We start from the raw sequence: 24,758 nt of genomic DNA, 5'->3' as shown, positions 1-24,758 counted from the left end.
TTAGGGAGGAATGACTAAGTGCACGTACTGAAGAAAATTGGGTATTGTCTTATATTTGATATTTGTGATTATCTGATATGTCTATCATCTCCACTAAGCAGACAGTAAGCTCCAGCGTCTAGTTTTGTTCGCCATAAGTATTTACTATTTATAAACACTTGGAGATGGTAGTAAAACCCCAGGTCTAAGCACTGAATTCAAATGTAATAAGATATATACCATAAAGGAGGCAGAATCAACTTTCAAAAAACTAATTTTAATCAAAACAAAAAATTGTTGATCATTAACAAGTTTATAAAACAGTGATTTAGTTACATAAATAAATTGATATCAGTGTATCAAATCTTAATTACTTTCAACTTCATGAGCATGTTTACATGGGTGATGAAGTACAACCTTTTTTTTTTTTCTTTTTACCTATTATAATAAATAAAATGGAGCGCATGAAATAGTTCTTCTAAACAAAAATACCTACAAACATACCTCTAGCATGTTCTCTAATGAAGGGAACAAGAGACACTGGACAACTTTTGCACCAAAACATAAAAATTGCTTTAAAAAGCACAAGGTTACAGAACCATCAGCTAAAGTAAAGACACTATACTGTAACCAAAGTTGGTATTTAATAATATAATGAACAGTTTGGTAGTTAGATCTCCAGTTTGGTTATTTTAAAGCATTAAGACAAGGCAAGATAGAAGGCTGCTTTTGTTTTGAGTAATTCTAGAGAAAATAAAATATATTTTAAAAAAAAAGAGAAAGAAAACTGAAAAGTAGAACAGTCATACCTACACAACTTTCTGTCCTGCACAAAGTCAAAATACCTATGCAGAATAGACATATAATATATATAATGTTATTTGTGCACAAAGGTTAGCTTATTATTAGCTCACTGCAAAGGCGTTATGTATTATATGTCAATTGTTGTGGAAAATATTTCGCGTTTTGTGTCAAAAGGATATTTCTTTTAAGTTTCCTAGGCTAGGAGGCACGAACCCCAATTCCGGCATACTGTATATTCTTAATGCTAAGGCTTGCTGCTCTGGCTGTGTATTTTGTTGTCCCTCTTTCTTCTAGTGCCTGTTACAAGCATGTGTGGTGTAGTGGTTGTTGTTGGTGTGTGTGTGTCTTGTGTCTGTGTGTATTCATATATATGTATACATAAGTTGTATATATATACATATATAATTTCTCCCAATAGATCTCGGTCCAACCATGCAATCCAAAAGGTGGCTCTGCATAGATGCCCAGCATGAAGTTCACCGCCTGAGCCAACCCTGAAGCAAGGCGCACTTTTAGTCCTTCTGATAGGTTTTCTCTCAGCTTTTTTGTTTTTGTTTAAAACCAAGCTACTGCAGCTTCAAGTATTTTGCATTACATAGAATATTTTTTTATAAATTAGTTAATGTTATATTTTCAATATTCAGACATATACTATAATATATATACAGTACAATAAATGCTCTCATTCTTTTTTTAATTTTTTTTTTTTGATAAATCCCTGAGAATGTATGTTGACAGTCGCTAAGTTTCCACATGCACAAGCATTGTGTGCCATGCTTCTGGACGAACAGCACTGCAAAGCCACGTGGGTCAGCCTTTTAACTATTAGTATTTCATTTTGTTGGTTTGTTTAAATATGCTGAAAATGTAAAGATGAGTTACAAAGGAGTAAAGCTGAATCCATTCGAGGTACTTATCACAGGATGGAGGTGTTTTGTTTGGTTTTTAAAGCCATTTCAATTATTTTTTTTTTTTTGAGGCTGTGAACGTATACAGAAAACAGGAGAGCTATGTGGACTTTTGCCACTTGACAACATATACTCAGTGTAAACCAAACCTTTTTAACCTCTCTCTCATACAAAACCAAAAAGAAAAAGAAAAAAAAGAATTAAAAAAATATAACAAAAGAAAAGGAAAATAAGAAGAAAAAGGGAAGAAAATTAAAACACACAAACTTTCACAACATGTCAATTTAGTCTGCAAACGCAATATAACTATACACATATAATACCGGTGTGGCTCTGTTCTTTAAGTTAAAAAGGGTACAAAGGCAGGCTCAAGTAAAAACAAACCAACCCTCCCATTCCCACCCCCCACCCCCATTCATACAAGTTCTATCAACCAAACCTCTCCCGAACCAACATCATCAGTTTCTTTTTGCCTTTGTAGATTTGTTTCAGGTTGTCAATGAACTGTGTAAACTGAATGTGTCCATCATGCGCCATTAAGAAGGTCTCTCGGGCCTTGCTGAGGAACTCTATAAACTCACTATAGTGCCGAGGACTGATGTGTGTGAGTCGTGAGTGCGTTGTGTTGATGTAGGCCCCGATTGTGGCATCCAAGAGCTGCCTCAAGGGGGCTTTGTCCAGTGACATGAGCTTACCAGAGTTCCTCCTTCCATGAAGTCCCACCATGCCAGGAGTGGTCAGAGTGCATCTGCGCAAAATGTCTGACAGTACCGTTGCACACTTGACACTCTTGACCACCAGAGGTATTATAGCTGCAAGCTCATTTTTACCAAGGGAGTGGCTGAGCGCACAGGCCCACAAAACGTCATTAATGGCAGGGTGTGTGTCCTGATTGTAGCTCAGGTTGAGATGGGTCATGGCCAGGGTGGCCAGTTTGTAGGCCCTCATGGGGTACCCACGGTGCTCCATGTACCGTGCTATCGTAAAGAGCTGGGTGTAGCTCATGCCAGTTGTAGCAGCGTCGAGAACAATTTGGTACGCCGTCTCAAAAGCTATGTGATCCTTTTCACACAGGGTCAGCGCAGAGAGGGCACAGTTCTGAGGGTCCTTCATGGCGCACTGCAACGCGAGTGTCCGAGCACTGCTGGCCAGCTTTTCTTGCTGATGGCAGTCCAGGTGGAGGCGGACGATGGTGCTGTTGGACATCACGGTGGTTGCAACTATACTTGTGGCCTCGGTGGGAGTGAAGAGCGTAAACCAGCTCTGCATGATGCTGTCCAGGGCATAAACACCTGCGAGGAACACAGACGAACCCTATTACTGACAAGGAGGCTGCCTAGAGGTCTTGCCTTATTTCCATTTTATCATCAATGCTTACGTTGTTAACCATCGCAGGACAGGAGCTAGGCCAGAAAATCCTGTAAGGTAATGTGCCTGGGAGCGATCCTTTAAAATAAGGTTATTATAGACTGTTATTCAGTGAAATGCCTGAAAGGAATATGAACTTCCTGTAATAAAGAACTAATCCTCTCAGTAGCTGGTATTTGCACTGTGCTGCTTGCCATTTCAGACAATGGTTTTTTGCTAATGAGCTCTAGTTCACTGGGGCCTCCTGTCAGTTACCCACCACAGCATTTGAGCCTGAAAAACTACAAACCTCAGCAAAGTAGGGAGTTTGTGTTTGTGTATAAGTTTAAAGTGCACAAGATATAAAATGATTAAGACACACAAGGAAGCAGGAAAATGCAACACATAATCAAGAGAAAAAAGTCAACAGAAGCAGACCTACAGATGAATCAGATGTTGGAAATGGATGAGGAGGTCTTTAAAATAACCATTTTAAGTAGATATCCAACACGCCTCAGATGAGGGAAAATCCTGAACCGCAGAGAGCAATCAGGAATACATCCCCGTGCAGAGTAGGCAAGTTGTATGGCAGTTCATCTTGGTATCATCTTTGTATTGCTTCACTAAAGCATCATTTGAATAAACTAAACATAATTTTTATATTGAGACAAATTTCTCTTTTCCCAAAATAATAAACCACTGCAGATTAATGATATCACAAGAATGATTTTACAGTATTTTCTGTGTCAGTATCTAAATATTGAAGTGGCAGTGTCTTCTTAGCAAAAGGTGTGTATCCTTTCCTGATGCAAACAGGTAAAAAGAAAAACATTTTAACCAACATTTATTTTAAACAGCCACCATTTTGCTTGTGCTGCCATTTCTGCTGGGAATAGTTTTCTTTAGTACTGATTTACTACTGCAGAGGCCAATAGTTAGCTCAAGGGTCACAAATAACAGCTTATGGGCAACCAGGCGGTCTCCCCACGGCCAGTTACAATTTCTCACATGTCTGAAAGCTCACCTAAGCCACACCTGGTGGTCATTTCCCTGCTGGATATCATCACATATGCCCTCAGATGATGATGAAAACATTATATTATATTATTTCCATTAAAATGGACAGAGCCACTAATCCACAGTCTCAAGTTAGTTTCAAAGGTGGGCTCCAACCCACCCAGGGTACACAGTGGAATCCCTTAATATAAAACTGTAAAACGATTATCACAAAAAGTCACTAAAAACACCTGCATAACGACAGAGTTGGGTAAAAAGTACTCACTGACTGACTGCATTTTGACAAGGTTGGAGCCCCACGTATCTGGTAGTTGGGAAGTGTGTATGACTGAAGGCTGGAAGGAAGGGAGCCCTTCCTTGTAGGTTGCTGGAAAAGGCAGGAGTCATGGAGAAGTCAGGGTGGAAGAGTGAAACGTTCTTATATCTGTAAATGAGGAGGTAAACCTGACACGAGGCCCCTGGGAAAGCTCCTTCTCCAGAATTTACCTACCCACTTCAGTAGCACATGTTACCAGCCACCTCACCATCTCCCGCCGTCGCCAATTTAAGGTTGACAGTGTCATTCGCATAACCTATAAAGAAAGGATAACAAAATGTTTTGGAAGAGTATCCCAAGACAGTGGAAATATAAAACAAGTCATCCCAAGGTATAAACTACTAGACACACTCCCTACTAGCAGGAAGATGGAGAGCCATATTTAGAGCAAAGCTCTGCATATGAATTAGGATTTGTCCATGGCTCCCCTAGCTGGCCTTGCCCCAGCCTGAGAAGCAGGAGGTCCACGTTCTACACCTGATGGGCCAACTGACCAGATGTAGCATCCTGGGCAAGTCACTCCATCAATTAATTACTTTTCTCATCTGCAAATCAGAGGCCTGGACGGGAACATCACACACAGTCCATGCCCTCTTCTCCTCCCCAGCTCTGACATTCCATGGTTCTGGATTTCTGAGGCTCCTCTGAACTAATTCTGACCAGTAACCCTCAGATGGCAAAGAGGTATTTTAAAATAATTATTTTCGTTATTCCTTCAGTCTCTGGTTGCTCTTTTCTGACAATAACAAGGATAACCCCAGGTCTATGGAAAGAAATCATCTTTGGCATCATTAGTGACTTGATTTTGTTTTTTACTTTCTAATAAGAGATCTCAAGATAAAATTATCCATTTCTTCTTGCTCCCCCCATTCTTTAAGATTCAGAAACTCTAGAACTATAACTCCTAAAGCCTGGGAAAGGCCCTGTGGGATTCTTTCCTGGGTCCTGGAAGGAATGAGGCAGGGAATATGCTCTCAGCAATTTGCCATTTATCCATTTATCCAAAAAGTCTGCCAGAATTCCAAATAACCAGAAAACTTGTTAATGATTTTTTCTGCATCACATCTTTAAAGGCAAATAACAAAAATAAGCCAAATAACCAGAATTATTTTAAAAAAGAAACTTCTAAAATATCATTGTATATACCCTCTATTCACCCTCTGCTTGTACAGTATTATATGCAGTAAGTGCATTTTCCTGTAACCTAATTCTCTAAACTTTTTTTTTTTTTTTTTTAGGTGAGGCAACCCTTGGTTGACCTCACAGATTGCAAGGACCCTGTCAGTTTACAATCCTTTATTTTTTATGCCTACAGCACCTGGTCTTCCTAGGTGGTCTCCCATCCAAGTACTAACCAGGCCCGACCCTGCTTAGCTTCCGAGATCAGAGGGGATCGGGCTTGTTCAGGGTAGCATGGCCGTAGACTCTTTAAACTTATTAAACTCTGTTAAGGAGAATCCATAACTAAAAAACTAGATTAATCATCTAATCAGGGCATTCTATTCCTCATACTTTAAGCAATTAGAGGATAACAATTTCTTTCACTGCCTTTTACGGGTGTAGGGGTAGAGAAACAAATGTAAACAGAGATTCCCCAAGAAAAGTAGAAATATAAACTTTTCAGTTCCTAGTTTATACTACAGTAATCCTTTCAGAAACGATAAGGAAGCAAACATCTATCTGCTAACTAATTCAAAATATCCTTGGTAATATGTCTAAGCAGGCCTGCTGAAAGCTGAAACTGGACCCTGGCCCAATTATGGCTCTTATCCTAATTTTCTCAGGGTTATAAAAAGGAGCTAGCACCGCCCACCTATTATGAAAATGCAAACATCAATAAAAATTCACACTTCCTCTAAACATTTAACCGTAACAAATGAATCTTTATTATACATGATAGCTTTATTTAAGTCTCATACAAGCAATAATTCTTCTCCATTCATTAAAGAAGAAACAGTGACATTAAGGCTATAATTCAGAAAATGATTTTTTTATTAGAAGACAGAAACAGGGATTCTAAATGTACAGTCCCTGAACTGTAGGAAGCAGTCTGGTGCAGCTGGGACTGACCACAGATCCGAAGCACAGTGCTCTCCTGAAAGTCTAACAGGCTTGCGCAACAAAGAATCATTTACCGGCACTAAACAATCCAAAGAAACAGAAAAATCCCTAAAATGGTATCTGTCTTTAGCAGTCTTTGGTACCCCACAAAAGACCACCAGTCACGTACCTGCAGACCCAGCTCCAGAGACACTTTCAAAAGAGTGATGTCTGGCAAACTGTCCATGAGAGTTGCTATTTTAAATGCATCTTGGGCAAGCTTGAAGATGTGGGATGAGGAGTGAATGTTTTTCTGGATGGATTCTAATACTGTTTCTAGCCTCCGAACATCGCCTGCCACAAACAAGAGAAACCCAAATCAAATCAAAGCAAAAAAAATCATGTGCATGCGCAAACTTGCACGCGTGCGCGCACACACACAAGTTAAAAAGGAAACAAAACATAAAACACAAGTAAATTTACCTGAAATGTTTACAGAGGGCACAGATATATTACAACTAAGTGTCCTAGAGTTATTGCAATGTCTATGAATCTTGGCTTCACAATAAAGAAACACCAAGAGCACCCTCAATGACTAAAAGAACATGTGACCCAGAACCAACATGAGATAGCAAATAGCTCTCCTAGTTTCTATTTATATATATTTTTGATGAATATTTCAGGGAGAAAAGAAAAATGTAACCTAACTTTTTAATCTGCTTCTGAATCTCAACATGGCAGGGTAACTAAATCTGAACTCTGCCCGCAGGAAGTTTAATGATGCAGTTAAATGAGGAAAATGCCAGGCTCAAATGAGTAACAAATTTTGCCTCATAAGCTAACATCTAAAGAAAAGTCTCCCCTACAACTTAACATTAGTACCACTAGTGAGAATTTGAATGTAAACACGAATGACCCTTAAAAAAAAAGGCAAACTAACAAAATAATCATGAGGCCTCAGGACAACCCAGTACCTTTGGCTGCAGTTAGCATGGTGGATGCCAGCTCACACTGCTGGGATTCTATGTGGCTTAGAGTGAACCAACGAGGGTATCGGTTGGGAACAACTGACGCAATGTGGTGTGGTCGGGTGAGGTCTCCCGTTGGAGCAGTAGATTCCAATACTAGTAACCTATAATGAGAAGACAAGGCAAGTGGCTCCTTGTTATTACTTGTCCATCACCTTGGCCACGGGGACTGACCAGAAGCCAGAGGAGTGGGTAGATGATAGGAGAAACTGTTCAGGTCCTCGGTGCAGGAAGAGCTGGTACAGCTAAACTCTGCTGTCTGGACGCCAAAGTCACCTTGTTAATTGCTCATTACTCAAACCTAAGAGATTTCCTTTCTTTAACATCATTCAGAAAATTGCCATGTTCAAGGAAATTAAGGTATGTAACAATAAAGAAGTTTGAAACACAGTCTTGATATTTACCTACTTAAAAAATTTTTAATCTTATCACTCTTTAAACAATAAGAATCAATGGAAAACTGATAGTGAAAAGAATATTGAGACTGAGATTACAACAGTGGATAGCTGATATGCATTAGCTTAACTTATTAAAACACAAAATAAGGGGGGAAGTAAAACAAAAATGATTTCCTTTTCATTATTCATACTTTCTAAAGAATTAGTTCCTTATTACTTCAGGAATTTGTAGTTAGAATATGTTCTATCAATCATATCAGAGATGATGAATGCAAATGATCCAAGTATTTGTCCCTTGACAGTCTTGCATAAATTCAGTGTGATTTCTCATTTCAATCAATCTTTGAATAAGAATACGTTGACAAATAAAGAACAATTATTAAAAACAAAGCACATGCTTAGTGATCTCTTCCAAATTATAAGTATCAAAGAGATTAGTAGAGTAGCTATAACTGCAACAATTCCTTTACAATCATCAAAACACTGACCTTCATTCAAGAATACCAGTGTTAGAACTATGGAATAAGTGCTGGGGACCAAAAGGAGTTAGCAGGATCAGGGTGTGATGCTGACTTTGGGGACCCACCCTAGAGCAGTTACTGCTCTAGTAAAGTAAAATGCCTCATTCTCTTCCTTTTATCTAGGGGCAAAGAGATGTTAGCATTAAAGGGTGGCAATGCAGGTAATTGAGTAGTAAGAATTTTGGTGGAGTTGCTATTTACCTTTTTTTTAAAAAAAAGCCCTGTACTCAAAGGCAGATCTTTCCAGAGTTGCTATAGAGGAGACTAGTCAACATTCCTGGAAAGTTGAGAAAATGAATGCTGAAAACACCCTTCCTCAGCAACCCCGCCCCTACTTCCAGAAGGACTAAGCGGCAAGCAAGCCACGTGTCTCTTTTCCTTCCCGTTCCCCTGGCTGCTCTGAGATGCTCTACTAGGTCACACTACCTCTCTTCCACGACAGTCCTTTGGCTGAAGGAGTAACAACAGGTAGAAGAGAAGAGGTGGAAAAGTAATTCTGTGCCCTGCTAGTAACCAAATGAACAAACTGCCTAGGCAGCAACCAAGGGCAAACAAGCCTTTCCACCTGACCGATACCGTCACATATAAGCCAGAACCACAGAGAAACCTTATTCTATTCTTACTCCTAAACTTTACAGTGAGCATAGCAATAGCACCTGGTGGCATCATAACATTACCATCCTCCCCTTTACACAAGAACAGAATTCTTAGAATTTCAATAAGTATAGAGCTGATCATCTGTCTTCATCTGACAACTTCCATTTCAGCTTCCAAAAAAGAAAATAGGAACTTATAAAATTTTGCTTTAAAATACAAACCGAGTGGTATGAAATAATTTAGTGGCAGACTTTTGCTTATGTTAGTTTAAATTTATATTTTGGTATTTTAAAAATAGATGAGAGAACTTCATAAGGTTTCTCTGATATGGTTAAGGAGACTTCATGTTGCCAAGGGAAGTATGTCAAAATAAAGAATGTCAGCCTCTAAACACACTAACACACAGGTACCCCGCCGTACCCCACCTCCCCAAATCACTGCATAAAAAAGAGGTCTACCTAAGAGAGACAAACTACACACACAGAGGAAAGGATTTATTTCTGAGTCCACTACACTGGTTGCAGACTTAAGAATCTTTGATGAAAGCTTCTATGGGATCAAATTATTTTCCAGCATACCTCAAGCTTTTAGGTATGCTTATTATTTGTCTTTAGGTGACTATATCACAATCTAATCTACGCTTTACCACAGGAGTGCTGAAATTTTTTAAAAAGCTCATGTTCTAAGAAAGGTGGCTATTCCTTTCAGGCCCTTAAAATTTAATAGGCTACCTATAACACTGAAGAATATAATCTTGAATTCATTAAAAAATAATCACCTAGAACAAATTTGTGATAAAAATAATTATTTGGTGAATTGACTGTAAGAAGGAAAGTGAAAACAGAAAGGTCAGTGGCAGAGAACAACATATTCTAATTGTTATTACTGAAAAGGAAGGACTAAAGAGGAGATGGAAGCAGTCAGAATTGAGGTGAGCAGATCCTGGAAGATCTCTAACAGTGATGCCTTTGACACTACATATAGGTCCCATCTGCCCTCATCCTCCAGTGGAGCACAAAGGGTGATACGATGGCTGTCCTGTGTTATTGGTGAAATGTGAAATTATAGCAGGTGTGCAAGGCTCCCTCAATTATTATATGCAGTCAAGTATACTATTTAGCAGTTTCAAAAATCTAATTTTTTCAAAGCAATTAATTTAGGAAGGTTTTAACTGTTGCTGCCATGTGGTTAAACTTGACCTAAGACTGTTCTGTATTTCCGAACTCTAGCTTCAAGAAAAACTAGGAAAAAGCCACCATAAGCATGAATATGACAGCAGTCAAGGATATGATTCCTCATTTACTTTAAAACAGAAATCAAACAAGCCAATGAACAAACCATCACCATGACAGTCCAAGGCATATAAATAAATAGGTTCTTTAGATTTTCTGCTGCCTACAAGAAACATGAATGAATGAGAAATCAGTTAACAGCCATTTTTCCCAGTGGGGAATTTGGATTGCGTCTGCCCGGCTGGGCTGTGAATACGTACCGCATTGCTCTCAGTGCAATTTTGTATGCCAATTCAGCATCATGAGGTAGGAGAGAGGTGAAGAGATACTTGGCAAATGTGTGCATTGGAACGCTCTCCCGATGGATTATTTCGCCTAAACCACTATATGGTCCGGCTGTGGGAAGAGAGCATACACATTTTACATTCCTAAAAAAGGAACTAAGACTTCTTGTAAAGTATATCTTAAAATTTTTATGTAAACTTATAACATATACAAGTTAATCTGGTTAAGAATGTAATCTAAGTGACATGGTAGAAAGGAATACAAATTCTTAGTCAAAAATGATTCTACAGGGTATAGTATCCAATATCGCATTTACTTCAGGAACAATCCCCTAACTGTACCATAGCTAAAACAAGAATCACAGAACTAAGAACTAAGGGGCAGAGCCTTTTCACACTACAACTGCTTCAGAGAAAAGCATAAAACTTCACTGAATTCAAGAAGCATCCTCTCTCAACGTGTATATCTGAGCATCCAGATTTTCAAATGCACAGATGACTCTGTAGCTTAACTTTGGAACCTGCTCCTGGACCCAATCAGTCTTAGGGGAACAGACAAGTCAGGTTTCCAGAAAACAAGAGCTCTGCCTCAGGGGATGGAGTTGGGGAGGATTCTGAACCACAAATCCCTATATAAAGACTTTAAACATTGTTGCTTCTAATAAGTAGAAATGAATATTAATTCTCAGAAAGTGATTAATAATAAAAGAGTAGTTACCCATTTGATACTCACCGTAGGCAAAAGAAAAAAAAAAAAAGAATTTAAAGTAACTGGAAATCTACCACATATTGGGCTCCAAAAGACCAATTTTAAAAGGAAAATTACATTTAAGCTGTCAAAATTCATTTCTTAGTAAGTTTTGACAGACATGGTGGCAGAGCTGACTTCCCCTATGTGCTCTCTAAATGCTGCCCTAAGAAGGGCGATACAGACTTTAAATAAATTTTGAAAGGAAACCACAGTGGTTAGTTCAACTACTTTCCACTTAGGTACTTTGAGGTTTAGTTACTGTAAAGTGTTTAATATATTAGTTTCCATGTCACCTCTGAGTAACATCTCTGTCATGATTTCTAGAATTATGAACCATGACACTATTGCTCAAAGCACATAATGCATTTGTTTTCCTTGAGAAAAATCAGTCTGGCGAAGAGTTTAGAATGTAAGAAATGCAGTGCAGAAGAGATGGTGAGAAGAGTTACTGAACTGAGCATGGGGTAGGACATTATACATTATAGATCATTTTAATAGAGGTTATTTTAAATTTGTTTTATTTTTTGGTTAGTATTTTTGAATTGTTCACTATTTAAGTGCTTTGAAAATTATATAGTAAATCACTTATTTTTTTTACCTAGGCAAACTAAAATCCATCCTAGATTTCTAATTTTACCAAATATATTAATCTTTTTTCCTTGTCTTTAAGATATTTAAAAATGTTTGAGTGATCTGACATTCTTTGAAAGTTGATATAGCAGTATAGTTCCACCTTTAGTTCATACGACGAGGCCAAATTATTTAGGTTATTATTATGGACTGAATGTTTGCATCTCCTACCCCAACTTAGTGAGCTGAAGCCCCAACTTCCAATGTAACTGTATTTGAAGATAGGGCCTTTATGGAGGTAATGGAAGTTAAATGAGGCCATAGGGTAGGGCCCTGATCCAATAGGATTAGTGTCTTTATAAGAAGAGACATCAGAGAGCTAGTTCCTGCAACATTCTCTCTCTAAAGGCAGCCATCTACAAGCCAGGAAGAGGGCCCTCACCAGAAATTGAATCAGCGAGCACCCTGACCTTGGACTTTCCACCCTCTGTGAGAAATAAATTTCTATTGTTTAAGCCATCCAGTCTGTGGTATTTTGCTATGGCAGCACCAACAGACTAAGATACTAACTATTTTACTTAAGGACTAATTATAGCAAATTTGTAGATTATCTTCTTCATTTCTCCTCCATTTTATTCCACTGCTTCCCTTAAACGATCAAACTACCTTTTTGTACTATGCAGAGAAAAAGCCAGGATACACAATCAACATTTTGCTATGACACCTCCCATTAAGCAAAACATTCAGTCAGGTATCGCATAATTATTTGTGAATTAATAATCAATAAAATTCCTGAACTCTAGTATACTAAATAATAAAAGACTGAAATTTGGTACTAAGATCCCCAGAAGTACTTTTCCAATATGCCAATTGATCCAGTATGCTAATATTGTGGCCAGAAGTGATTAACACTCAGCAACAATACAGGGTTACTGCTTTCTCTTCTTCAGGTACCTGAGTCTAATTAATTTGCCCCTGAAATGCACAGAGTGCAAAAGCATGAAGAACTTGGTGTCCCAGTGCAGTCAATTCAATCATGGAGTGCTTATCTTCTGGAGTTTACAGAAATGGTCCCTTGGCTTTCCCCTTGGACTGCTTCCTGTCCTGTACTGCCCGCTCTTCACAGGCTTAGCGGGGACAGGAAGGAGCGAAGGCTGGGATGAGTCAACAACACTCTTCATCAGGCACAGATCTCATAAAAATGTTTAATGGGGGAGGTATAGACTAATCAAAAACTAGGACAAAGTTAAAAAATATTCATGAATAATGAACATGAAGACATTTAAAAAGGAAAATGATAAACATATCAGATGCATCAACTCGGAAAAGCACACACCCTCTTCCCACCTTCAATATGATGGAAACCAAAAGTCAGTACTGAGAGCCAGTGACAATATAAAAAAAAGTTGTGGCTAATAATTCTGCTTATATCAAAGGGAATTATGAGAAGAACTAAAAGAAAACAGTAATGAAAGAATCAAGATCACCTGAAATGTGCCAAGATGGATTTTTATGTTTAGAAGGAAAAAAACCACTTCAGTAGAGTGCTTAAAAATATTAATACTAGAAATTTTTATCAAAATTAATTACATTATAAAGAACATTTTCCCTTTAAAACGCATTTCTAAAACACATAAATGTATAATGTACTTGGTGAAAATATTTTCTTTCAAATAGGTCATTAGCTTTGCAAAGATAAAAAAGTTCTGAAATGCTATTTTCCCTAAAATATATATAACAGTTCTGAATATTAGATGAAGATACCACACTTTATGAGCCTATCAATCACAGAGAATCACACAATAATAACATATATGTACTTGAGCGATAGAAGCAATTTTATCAATTAGACATCACCTAAATTTATGCAAAAGATTAGGTTACCATACTAATTGTACTTATTCTTTTCGAGAAAAAATTTTTTTAAAATAATGCCAGCCAAAATTTGTTAGGCCCTTTAGCTCCTGACTTTATAAAAAAAAATAAAATTAAGACATTACCTTGGAGAGTCTATGAAACTTTAACTTGGTGAATCTATACCTAATGAATTCTCTGAAATGATTAATCAACACAGTGGAAATTCACTTCTGCAGCCTTCAAATCTTTGGTAGCATGTGCAAATGACATATTCAAAACCTAGACATCATGTAACAGCCAATAATTCAGAGGAATGCCAACCAATTTTCATTTTATTATTTAATTGATCAAGCAAAGAGGAATAAGGCTATCAGCAATAGCTCACTAAATATCAAATTTGCATGTACCTCAGGAACAACATGGCCAAAATACAGTTCTTTTCAGAGCCTGTAGCTAATGGGGCTATCCTACATGGTCACCTAAATCAAATGACACAAACCTAAACATCTCCACTTTTTTATTAAGTGATACTATTTTTGGATAATAAATACACCTATGACTATAACAATCAGAATAACTACCATATTAAATGCATTTAATAGTGCCTTAGATCAACTGGCTAAACAAGTGGGAAACTTTTTTTTTTTATCAAACTACCTTCTAATAGGAAGACTGCTTGCTTGCGAAAAATTTTCACCAGTGTGTCATCCAATTCAATTTCCTGAAGCTTGGAAATGAGCTGCTCCTCATTCCGGCAAACCTTCTCTTGTGTGTACAGCCCATCAGGCATGATACGCTGCTGTCCCAGCCCTATCAGGGCTACTTCCACAGCTAGCGTTAAATAGGATTCCCCTTCTTCTAAGAATTTGTGTGCAGGCAGATGCTGGTATTCCAGAGACTTGCACTGTCCCATATTCTCTGTAAAATGCAGAAAAATCAGAGTTCAGTAACTACTTTTGTAGGTACAAATGTTTATCTTACCCAAGACTTATAAATATGAATTACTGACTTAATTCCAAGAGGCCAAAAAACATATTTCTTAGGTTAAAGGGCACAATTTCCTAATATCTTTTAACAAATGGCCACAAATGACTAAATGTGTGTTTTGTGGGACAGAATATTACAAATATTTTTCTCCCATTGAAAATCAATCACCAAAGAAAACTATAAATCTAAAAAGATACTAAGAATACTTAAGAGTGGAAAAAAATTTTAATTAAACAGGTATAAAATTACATGATGACTGCAACAGTTATCAATTTTTAAAAGCCTGGCATTATAAGTTTCCATACTTTTATCATAGTGTTAAAATTTATAATGAAGACAGTAGAGAACACAAAACACGTACCCAATTTCAAGGTCCTTTTTGTCATCAAAGAGTCATCAGTTATCATAAGAGTAATGACTCTGAGCATTCTCTTATCTCTGTTAAGGTGTTTCTATTAGAAAATGTGACAAACTGCAACCATCAAACTCGCAAGGAAAGCGCAAGTCACACCTTTCACCCGACAGAGTATTGGGTCACCCATAATTAATGAAGGCAATCACCACAGGAGAAAATATGGAGGAGCAAGATAATTAATCCTCTGAGCGCACTCAGCCATGGGAGCAACAAAGGGACAATCCTTCCCTCCCACATGATGCACATCCTTATTCTCTATCTTGATGCTGGAAAACAGTCATGAACGTAGATAAATTCTTAGATGCAGAATCACTGACTAGAAGGGAACAAATATTCTTAAGTTCTTCACACATGCTGTCAACCGCTGACTCTAAGACCAATGCCATTCAGAGTTTAGGAAAAAAAGGCATATGAGACAAATGTTGATGATTTTACCTGTAAAATCTGAGAACCCAGGGAAGCTTTCATCATCCATGTGGCAGGCTTCCATAAGGCTGCTGAAAAGAGTGCCCACAGGGTCTAGCGGGTGTCCGACCCAGCCCTCCAAATTGGTTATCGAGGTTATGCTTTTATGGGGTAGCTCTGTATAAAGAAGGGGAATTGAGAGAGAGAAAGATGTAAAGAGAAGAGAGGCTTTACCATTTAATAGCAGCATCCTGACAAAATTAATACTGAATTTAATTAAAAAACAAAGGTATACATATCCCCAACTTGTGAACTATTTTGAGTTCTAAAAGTTCACCTGTAAATCAATATAAATGGTACTAGCTTCCCAGGAAAACTCCCAAACATCTATTTAATTCATGTGTCCAGGGTACTACTGAGTTAACATTACTTTTCACACTATTAAATTATGTTGAATAAGGAAAAACAAATTCCAAATTTTCACCAGAGAAGCCCACTTTCTAGGAGTGGCATTAGATAAGACTAAAAAGGCCCCCTGAAGTTACCACTGGGTAAACTCTACAACTCTATTATGAAGATACTCTCAGTGTCAGTGCTCACTAGATCATCTAAACTGGAGACTAGAGGGCAGCTGTAGCCTGGGTCAGACTTTGACTCCCCTATATTATTAAATTACTCCCCAATATCCTTATGAAAGTCTTCCTTATCATGGATAAGCCATTTAAGAGAGGACTTTGGCCATAAAGAGGAATTACAGCAGAAGATAACATATAATTTGGATGAAACACATCCTTTTCATTTTCTTCAGAATTTAGCATTTTCAAGTTCTTAAGTTAAACTACAGAGTGCTGAAAAAGGCTGCAAATATTTTAAGATATATTCTGTTGTAAATAATGCAATATTTTACATCTAAGTGTTTACTAAAGTAATAAATAACAGCTCCTTATTAAAGGAAAACATAATAAAATCTATATGTAATATAAAATATACAGGAAAAAAATTGGCTTGGAGATAGCCAAAGAGCCATTCCATGAATCCAACACTCCTTTAGACGACTTCTGGTTTTGGACTGTCAACTATCAGTACATAGAAATGAGGCATAGCCAAGTATAATGTATTAACATTTGTAAAAATTGGGACCTACATTCCTTGGAAAGAGCTTTCCTTTTGGTTTCTGTCACTGGCTTTCATATATATAACAGTACGAAAAAATGGAAAAAAAAAAAAGAAACTTGAGCATTAGTCTTGAGAACAACCAAATATGTATGTTTGATGGGAGAAAAATACATATATATATATATTTGTAGATATATGGTGAAGGTAAGTGTTGTGCTTATACAAATAAATCTATTGTAAAGGAATGGAAACAGGAAAAATTTTACAAAGTATTTCCTCTGTGTCCTCTTTCATTTCTAACAAAAATTAGTAAAACAAATAATAACAAACAAAACACACACACACAGAGAGAAATGGGAGAAATAAAAATCAGAATACAGTTTTTTTTCAGAATCAAGAAGTTGAGCTAAGTAAAATAAGTCAGACACAGAAAGACAAATACCCTATAATCTCACTTATATGTGGAATCTAAAAAAATTAAACTCCTAGATACAGAGAAAAGACTGGTAGTTGCCAGAGATGGAAGGTGGGTGAAATAGATGAAGGTGGTCAAAAGATATAAAATTCTAATTATAAAATAAGTCACAGAATGTAATGGACGGCATGGTGACTGTCGTTAATAACATTGTAGCACATATCTGAAAGGTGCAGTAAGTGAACAGATCCTAAAAGTTTCTCATCACAAGAAAATTTTTTTTAACTCTATGTGTGACATATGTTAACTAGACTTACTGTGGTGATTATTCTGAAATACAGAAATATTAAATCATTATGTTACACACCTGAAAATAATATATGTAAATTATATCTCAATTTAAAAAAAAGAAGCTGACATATGCCACATAGTATTAAAAATGTACAAGATATTTCATTTACTAATCTTGGCTGCATAACAAATAGCTGGTATGGCAATTTAGAATTATAACAGCTATGAAAAACATATTCTTTAAATATGGACGAACAAAAAAAAATAAGGAAAGATAAAGGTATAGATCTGTAATCCTAGTAATACTTAAGAATAATCTGAAACAAAAGTTTTCATTGCTCCCAGGATAAAAGAGAAATGTGTGTAAGAGTGGCCTCAAAGATCATCAAAGGAGCCTAATTAAACATGTATTCTAACATTTTACACTTTACATTTCTTAGATATTGCAACATTTTTACTAAACTCATTTTAAAAACGCTTCTTGGTAAAGGTTATGATATGATTTTTAAAGATCAGATAATCATCATCATGAACTAGCTCTCTTTTTATAGTATAAAAAGTGTTCACTCTCTCTTAGCTTGAATATTATTATCCTTTATACTTTCCAGGAGTAAATACCTCTGGCCATATATGGTGTGTGTTTAGAACAAGGGGAATTTGAGAAAACACATCTGGTAACTAGTGATGATATGAAGAACATGAAGAATTGGACAAAGTCATGATTATCAGGAATATCACATACCAATCGCATCTGAGCTCCTCCTTTCTTTGGTTCAAATTTTACCTTTGGAATTTACTTTCATCATATAAATGATAATGTTAGTTAATATTTTATTAGTACTTCCAATACAGAGGATATTAAAAGTTACAAAAAAACCACTCAGTTCAACCTCCAGCTTATTTCAACAACTTTTGATCATTTTTAGCTGTACTCTAGGTGGTATGCATATAATCGCCCAAGGATTAGAAACGAAAACGTAGTAACAAAAAGCCAAAACAAAACAAAACAAAACAAAAACCCCAAAAAAACCCCAAACCGAAAAACCACAGCAACTAAAACTCTTTGGACTAGAGAGTAAAAACAATCATACCAAATAAACATAGATCATAGTTATGAAGGAGCAAGAGTGTATGGATTAATCAGAAAAGGAATACATATATTTTTTTTTTCTGATCAGAGCCTTGCGTGTATAACAAACTTCTGCAATTACTATTACTCAGTAATGCTAATTTAAAATTTAAAAGATTAACTGAGATAAAGAAGTTAAATGTGTCCTGTTGGTTGAAAGTTCATCAAATGTTATTTACAGAATTTGAAAAATCCAAAGAGTTCTGTTCTGGTCACTTTAAATAAATATCATGTCCTTATGCATGAATTATTATAACCAAAAAATTTTAGAGTGCTTACTCAATATGCCAGGCCCTGCGTTAAGTGCTTTAAAAGAATTGAGTTTAATTATCTCAACAACTCTGATAGGTCCTCAATTGAGCCCCATTCGACAGATGAGGAATCTAAGTCAGAGACGTCAAGTCATTGCCTAAGGTCAAACACAGGCAGTCTATTCCCCAGAACCTTTACTGTTAAGAATTATGATGCACTTTCACAAAATATTTGGCTAACTAGCATTTTAGATAATTTAGACATATTAAATAGTTAGTCAAACAATAAAAAAAAAAATTGGCTCCCTTAAAAAATTAAACTAAGAAACTTAAAAAACAAAAACAAAAACAAAAAACCCCCACCTTATTTCTTAAAAAATTCAACCAGTTCTTAAAAAATTCAACCAGAAAACAATGCCTAAAATTTCTTGCAGGTCAGCTATTGAATATTTCAAATGAGTGGTGACTATAGCCATCTCCATCACTCTAATTTAAAAGCCGTCTCTCCCAGAAGAACACAAAACCTAGTGATGTCATCACCAGGAATCCCATTCCAATGGAAACAAACTCCTTCACATTCACCTTTTTTTTGAGTTCGGAACATTTCCAACTGTTTCTGTTGCTGTCGTCTTAACGTGTTAACAATAGCTATTGCTAGTCTCAGTGCTTCTCTGGGGTACCCATGAGAACGTAATGCATCCACTCTTGCACAGGCTGTAGGAACATGTTCTGAAACAGAAAGTTAAGGGGACAGAGTTACCAGCGTTGATTATATCTACAAAACAAGACTAAATAGTAACATGTTTCCCCCTAAAATACTATTAAAAAAGACATAAGAAATCATTTCTGAACTTGGATTTGAATGAAATACTCAGCTCCTATTGCCAAGCATTCATCCATCTCCCATTGAATCCCTCAGCTCTCCTCCTCCCACTCCAATAATGCTATAGAAACGAAACAAAGAAGTAAGTCATGGAAATGTCTTTCCGGTTTGTCCACTTACCATGCCAGAGGGGCCACCCACGGGAGTCAAAAAGGGAGTTTTCAGTGTCGTCATGGTAACAGTAGTTGGTGTATAGGTCACTGCTGATAATGTGCTGCAAATGGCTATCTTGCCAGTGGAGATCGCATGCCTCGATGGCTCGGGTGAACACTGTCCGATGTGGCCTGTTCGATGAATCTGTTTTTTCCACAATTCAAAAAGCCATGTCAGCCATTATTCACATGTAAATATAGCAATCATACCACTCTGTGGCCAGATGTTCATGAGCACACCCACACACATTGTCCTGCACCCCCTAAGCAGAAGGATGAAGGGTGAATACTCTCATGTCCTAAGTACTAGGAGGCAAGTCAGCCCAAAGAGCCACCATTCACTCACTTGTTTTATAACCAAACACAAACACTCTGCAGCCATCAAAGCTAAGGTTAAAGGCATCCTGCAAAAAAAATAAATTGTCAAGTCTAGTTTCCATGCCAAATACACTCAGAGGAGGCACTCGGCACAAAAAAGAATCACATGAAAACTCACTGCTCCCCACTTCTGAGGTGCTGTGGTGGGCTGCCCTGATGGGATCAACAGCTCTCACAAACACTATGCAAGAGATGCGACACCAGCCATGGAACCTTTCAGGAAGATGCAACCAGCCTTTAAAGATATGCATAAGGGTTGTGCTTTTGGTTGTATTTTTTAACTATATTGTGCGGTTTTGCACAATTAAACTATTATGCTTCTTGGGATATAATGATTAAATGCCACTTTATATCCCAAAGGGCATAAATGCATATATTTAACATTTCACAAAGCCACACAACATAGCTACAAAACAAACCAGCGCACTTACCTTGCCCCTACAGGCTGCCTCCTGACTCCTGTGCAGGTTCCATGACTGGTGTGATGTCCCCAGCATAGTGTATGCCGGGGCATCACAAAAGAGCAGAAGCATACACTCCGAAGAGGGTTCAAGTTTCAGGACCTGACGAAGAAAAGAAATGTTTGGGGAATAAAGGATAGTCTCACCCCAACTCCAGGGATTATTCAGTTCCTCTGGATCACACAGTTCAAATTCTCCCTGCATTCCCACCCCCTGGGTCCCCACTCTAGACTTACCTTTCAGCTGTGGCACAAACCTTAATGAGCCTCAACTGAAAACCAGGGAAACAAACTATTTTTATTTATGCATACTTTACTTAGCTCAAGTACCACCCCTCACTGTTCTGAAGCTTAATTAAATGAGAAGGAATATCTGAAGCTTCCTTAGTTGATAAAGTAACATCTTCCTGTCAAAGGAGCTTTGACTAAGCACAGACATAAAGGAAATCATAAAAACCAAAAACAACAGAATCGAGAAGAGTTCTGAGAACTCATCTAGTTCAAGCTCTCTATTCTGCTGATGGAATTGAAAATAAAAAGTAAAGAGACTTGCCAAGGTCACAAAGCCAGGCAATGGCAATCAAGATCAAAACACAGATATCCTCATTCCAAATTCAGCTATTTCTTTAACAGAAAGACATTACTTCAGCTTGGTCTCAGGTCGATTTAGGTATCTGTATGTGAATGGCGGACATATCAAAATGCATAAATGACATAATCTGAGAAGTATCAACACGGGTATATCTGTTTTGGCCCCTGCCCAGACTCCTTGCTAGCAGTAGACAAATGTACACCTTGCAAATGAGAAGAGCGGGCCCTGTGTTTAAGGGCTTTTTGAACATATTTGTGCTTTTGGCTGAGCAGAATAAATATACTCCTATGCAATAAGACTTCTCATAGTCAATCAATCGAATATTACAAAGACTAAATCTCACACATTTTTAAGTGACTTCGTCATTTCATTTCTTTTATTTAGATTAGATCATAGAATTTAAAACTAAAAGGAGACTTTAAAAGAGTCTCTGTTATGCATGTCTTAGAAGATGAGGAGTTCTACCTGTTGACTGTGTGCTGGCTGTGGTTTCAATAACAAAAGCAAGCTGTAGAATAAGATTCCACTTAAAAAAAAATAAAAACCTTAACTTTTCACATATTTGCACATGATTATATGGGTACAGAGAAAGGTACAGAACACACACCAGGCTTTCAATAGTCATTAGCTCTAAGAGAACAATAAAACGAACTGTAACAAAAATGCTAAATACTAATGAAATATTTAAATGAAAATGTAGGATATAAAGCTCTATAATTACATGGGAAACATAAAAAAATAATTATTATATATACAATGACTAAAAAGATACAAACAAAAAGTGGGTTTGATTAGGTGTGAAAATTATGGTCAATTTTTATATCAGATGTCTGTTTTTTAAAAATTTTTGCAATAATGTGGAAAAAAGAAACATTAACTAACTTTTTTACATAAAAAAGAGACTTGTAAAAAATTTTAATAAAGTATATAAATATAATACAGGCTGATTAAAGAAAATTTGGGCAATTCAGAAAAGTAAAAGGGATAAATCAGTTCTTTTATCAAAAAATTAAAACAAACAATCGGCTATCATATATATTTAAAAAATAAAAAATATATTCTTTCAAAAAGGATGTGGATTCTGTTATTGTTTTTGTTAATGAATTCTAACAAATAATCTCAGCAAAGACAGGGCCTGATTTGCCCTTCACATTCACTTTAATGTGCCAAAAAAATAAAAAAAAACAAAAACCTGAGCTTTTCACATATTCGCACATGATTATATGGGTACAGAGAAAGTTACAGAACACACACCAGGCTTTCAATAGTCATTAGCTCTAAGAGAACAATAAAACGAACTGTAACAAAAATGCTAAATACTAATGAAATATTTAAATGAAAATGTAGGATATAAAGCTCTATAATAACATGGGAAACATAAAAAAATAATTATTATATATACAATGACTAAAAAGATACAAACAAAAAGTGGGTTTGATTAGGTGTGAAAATTATGGTCAATTTTTATATCAGATGTCTGTTTTTTAAAAATGTTTGCAATAATGTGGAAAAAAGAAACATTAACTAACTTTTTTACATAAAAAAGAGACTTGTAAAAAATTTTAATAAAGTATATAAATATAATACAGGCTGATTAAAGAAAATTTGGGCAATTCAGAAAAGTAAAAGGGATAAATCAGTTCTTTTATCAAAAAATTAAAACAAACAATCGGCTATCATTCTGGTATATTTAAAAAATAAAAAATATATATTCTTTCAAAGGATGTGGATTCTGTTATTGTTTTTGTTAATGAATTCTAACAAATAATCTCAGCAAAGACAGGGCCTGATTTGCCCTTCACATTCACTTTAATGTGCCAAAAAATGCAATTCTGCCCGTGGTCTATACCACATGCACACCCCACCCAGCTGCAATGGCATGGCTGCTGGGCTCTGCTGGTTACAGCTGGCTCTCCCCTAGCAACTTGCTCAGCTCTCCAATAGAAGCAGTGCAGGCTGAGCACCAGAGCCCTTCTGTAGGGATGGCTCTTCTGACAGTTCTTCTGGAGGATGTGGGTACTCTGCTAAAAGCAGGAGCCTGGTGCCTTTACACACAACAGCTATAAATATTGCCCTCAGAAGCTATGTCCTGACTTCACACCCCTGGGCCAAACCATAAATAAAATGAATTATTTCATCAGGAAGCTGGGCCACTTTCTAAAGCCTATGACATATTCCTGTTTAACCAAGGGGAAAGTAACCAAGTGGCGAGTAAAAGTCAAGTGTAAAATGTTAGGATGGTGGTCCCAAAAAGCAGTTGGGGAGTGAAATACACAGTAACCTCCGAATATAAAGAATAAAAGATTAAAGATATTGCCTATGTAAATATAGGCATACTCCTTCCTAGCAATGCAAGACAATAAATGTTGAATGACTAAACTTGAAAATTCTGAGCTCTGGAAAAGAACGTGGGGCATAAAGGGTACATTTATTTTCTTTTAAGTTATTAAATAAAATCATCACGGGCAATAAAAAGTATGACAGATTTCAAATACTGATTTCCCAAACAGGGATCTCTAGACAAAGCAGAGCCAGACGATCATCTTTCCAAAGCTCTAAAATTTCTTTTTGAGTGGGCAAATCCCTATGGAGTAATACACATAATATTCTTTGTAGAGACTGAAAACACTATGCTAACATCGCATTCACACACAGCACACTGTTCAGCTCTTTCCAGGAGTACTGACTCCATAGGGCCAGCACATAGTAACAGTCTTGATTCTGGATCCTTCTGATGTCATTTAACTCTCACCTTCCATCATAACCTCAAAATCTTTCAAGTTTTCTCACAAAGAGGTAGCAACAGCACAAAATCACACAAAAAGACTGACATACATTAGTGAATGAAATTTTTATTTGCAAGAGTTAACTATTTTATGGATTTGGTTCTGAAAGAGAGGAGAAATCCTGTAGTAGCCGGAAGGGAAAGTGAGACCAAGGAAAGATTTATTTTTTAAAAGATGAGAGGGACTTAGGCTAAATGGGTGGATCCAAAAGATAGAAAGAAGCTGAAAACAAAAACAAAAACAAAAAACAAAAAATATGATAAAAACAAGAAACAGAGGTTTTTAAGAGGACATTTGGAAATGTCTAGATACATTTCTTAGTTGTCCCAAAGACTGGAGAACATTATTAGCCTACGGAGGTGGGAACAAGTATGCTAGACAAGCATGCGCAATAAAGAATTTTCCTAGTCCAAATACCAACAGCATTCCATGCCCTTCCAGACCATCATAAAATGTTCACTTGATACATACTAAAAGTAAGAATTATTAATTGATTAAATTACAAATTACACAGTAGTCCAAATATGAATTGACCTAAAGAGAGAAAAACACACAGCTCCTCAAGTCTCTCAATATTTTGTTTTATAAAAAATGACCACCCTATTCCATGATTTTTTAAATTAAAAAAAACTAAATAGTTAATAGGCAATTTAATATAACATATAATTTTAAATAACACATATTAATACATATAAGTATTACATCCATCTGTATTCTGAGAATATGAAAAAAGTACACAAAGGTCTCAGGTAAAAATGAAAACACACACACAAACACACATACAGTCAAAACATATTAAGCCCTTGAATTATAGTAAATTCGTAAGTGGGAAAAATTATTTTCCCATAT

General features: G+C 36.5%; 1 protein-coding gene and 1 non-coding gene across 2 annotated transcripts in view; both read right to left on the bottom strand.

The window, feature by feature from the left end:
- Positions 1–235: 235 nt before the first annotated feature.
- ZSWIM6 (zinc finger SWIM-type containing 6) overlaps positions 236–24,758 on the bottom strand; it is a 168,556-nt gene continuing 144,033 nt past the window's right edge. Inside the window, exons 7-15 of the mRNA XM_006906060.3 lie at positions 19,662–19,838; positions 19,241–19,387; positions 15,487–15,633; positions 14,307–14,567; positions 10,448–10,583; positions 7,386–7,543; positions 6,602–6,765; positions 4,546–4,627; positions 236–2,983 (exon numbers count right to left, since the gene is read on the bottom strand). Of these exons, the coding sequence (XP_006906122.1) occupies positions 2,121–2,983; positions 4,546–4,627; positions 6,602–6,765; positions 7,386–7,543; positions 10,448–10,583; positions 14,307–14,567; positions 15,487–15,633; positions 19,241–19,387; positions 19,662–19,838 (2,135 nt within the window). The 3' untranslated portion in view covers positions 236–2,120. The remainder of the gene's footprint in view (positions 2,984–4,545; positions 4,628–6,601; positions 6,766–7,385; positions 7,544–10,447; positions 10,584–14,306; positions 14,568–15,486; positions 15,634–19,240; positions 19,388–19,661; positions 19,839–24,758) is intronic.
- Positions 5,678–5,796, bottom strand: LOC112472598. The gene has a single exon (XR_003043713.1). It is a non-coding gene; the product is annotated as a 5S ribosomal RNA (ribosomal RNA).

This window comes from Pteropus alecto, unplaced genomic scaffold (assembly GCF_000325575.1).
Source record: "Pteropus alecto unplaced genomic scaffold, ASM32557v1 scaffold70, whole genome shotgun sequence".
Lineage (NCBI taxonomy): Eukaryota > Metazoa > Chordata > Mammalia > Chiroptera > Pteropodidae > Pteropus > Pteropus alecto.
Note: the sequence above shows the minus strand (reverse complement) of the source record. Positions and strands in the feature narration are given on the sequence as shown.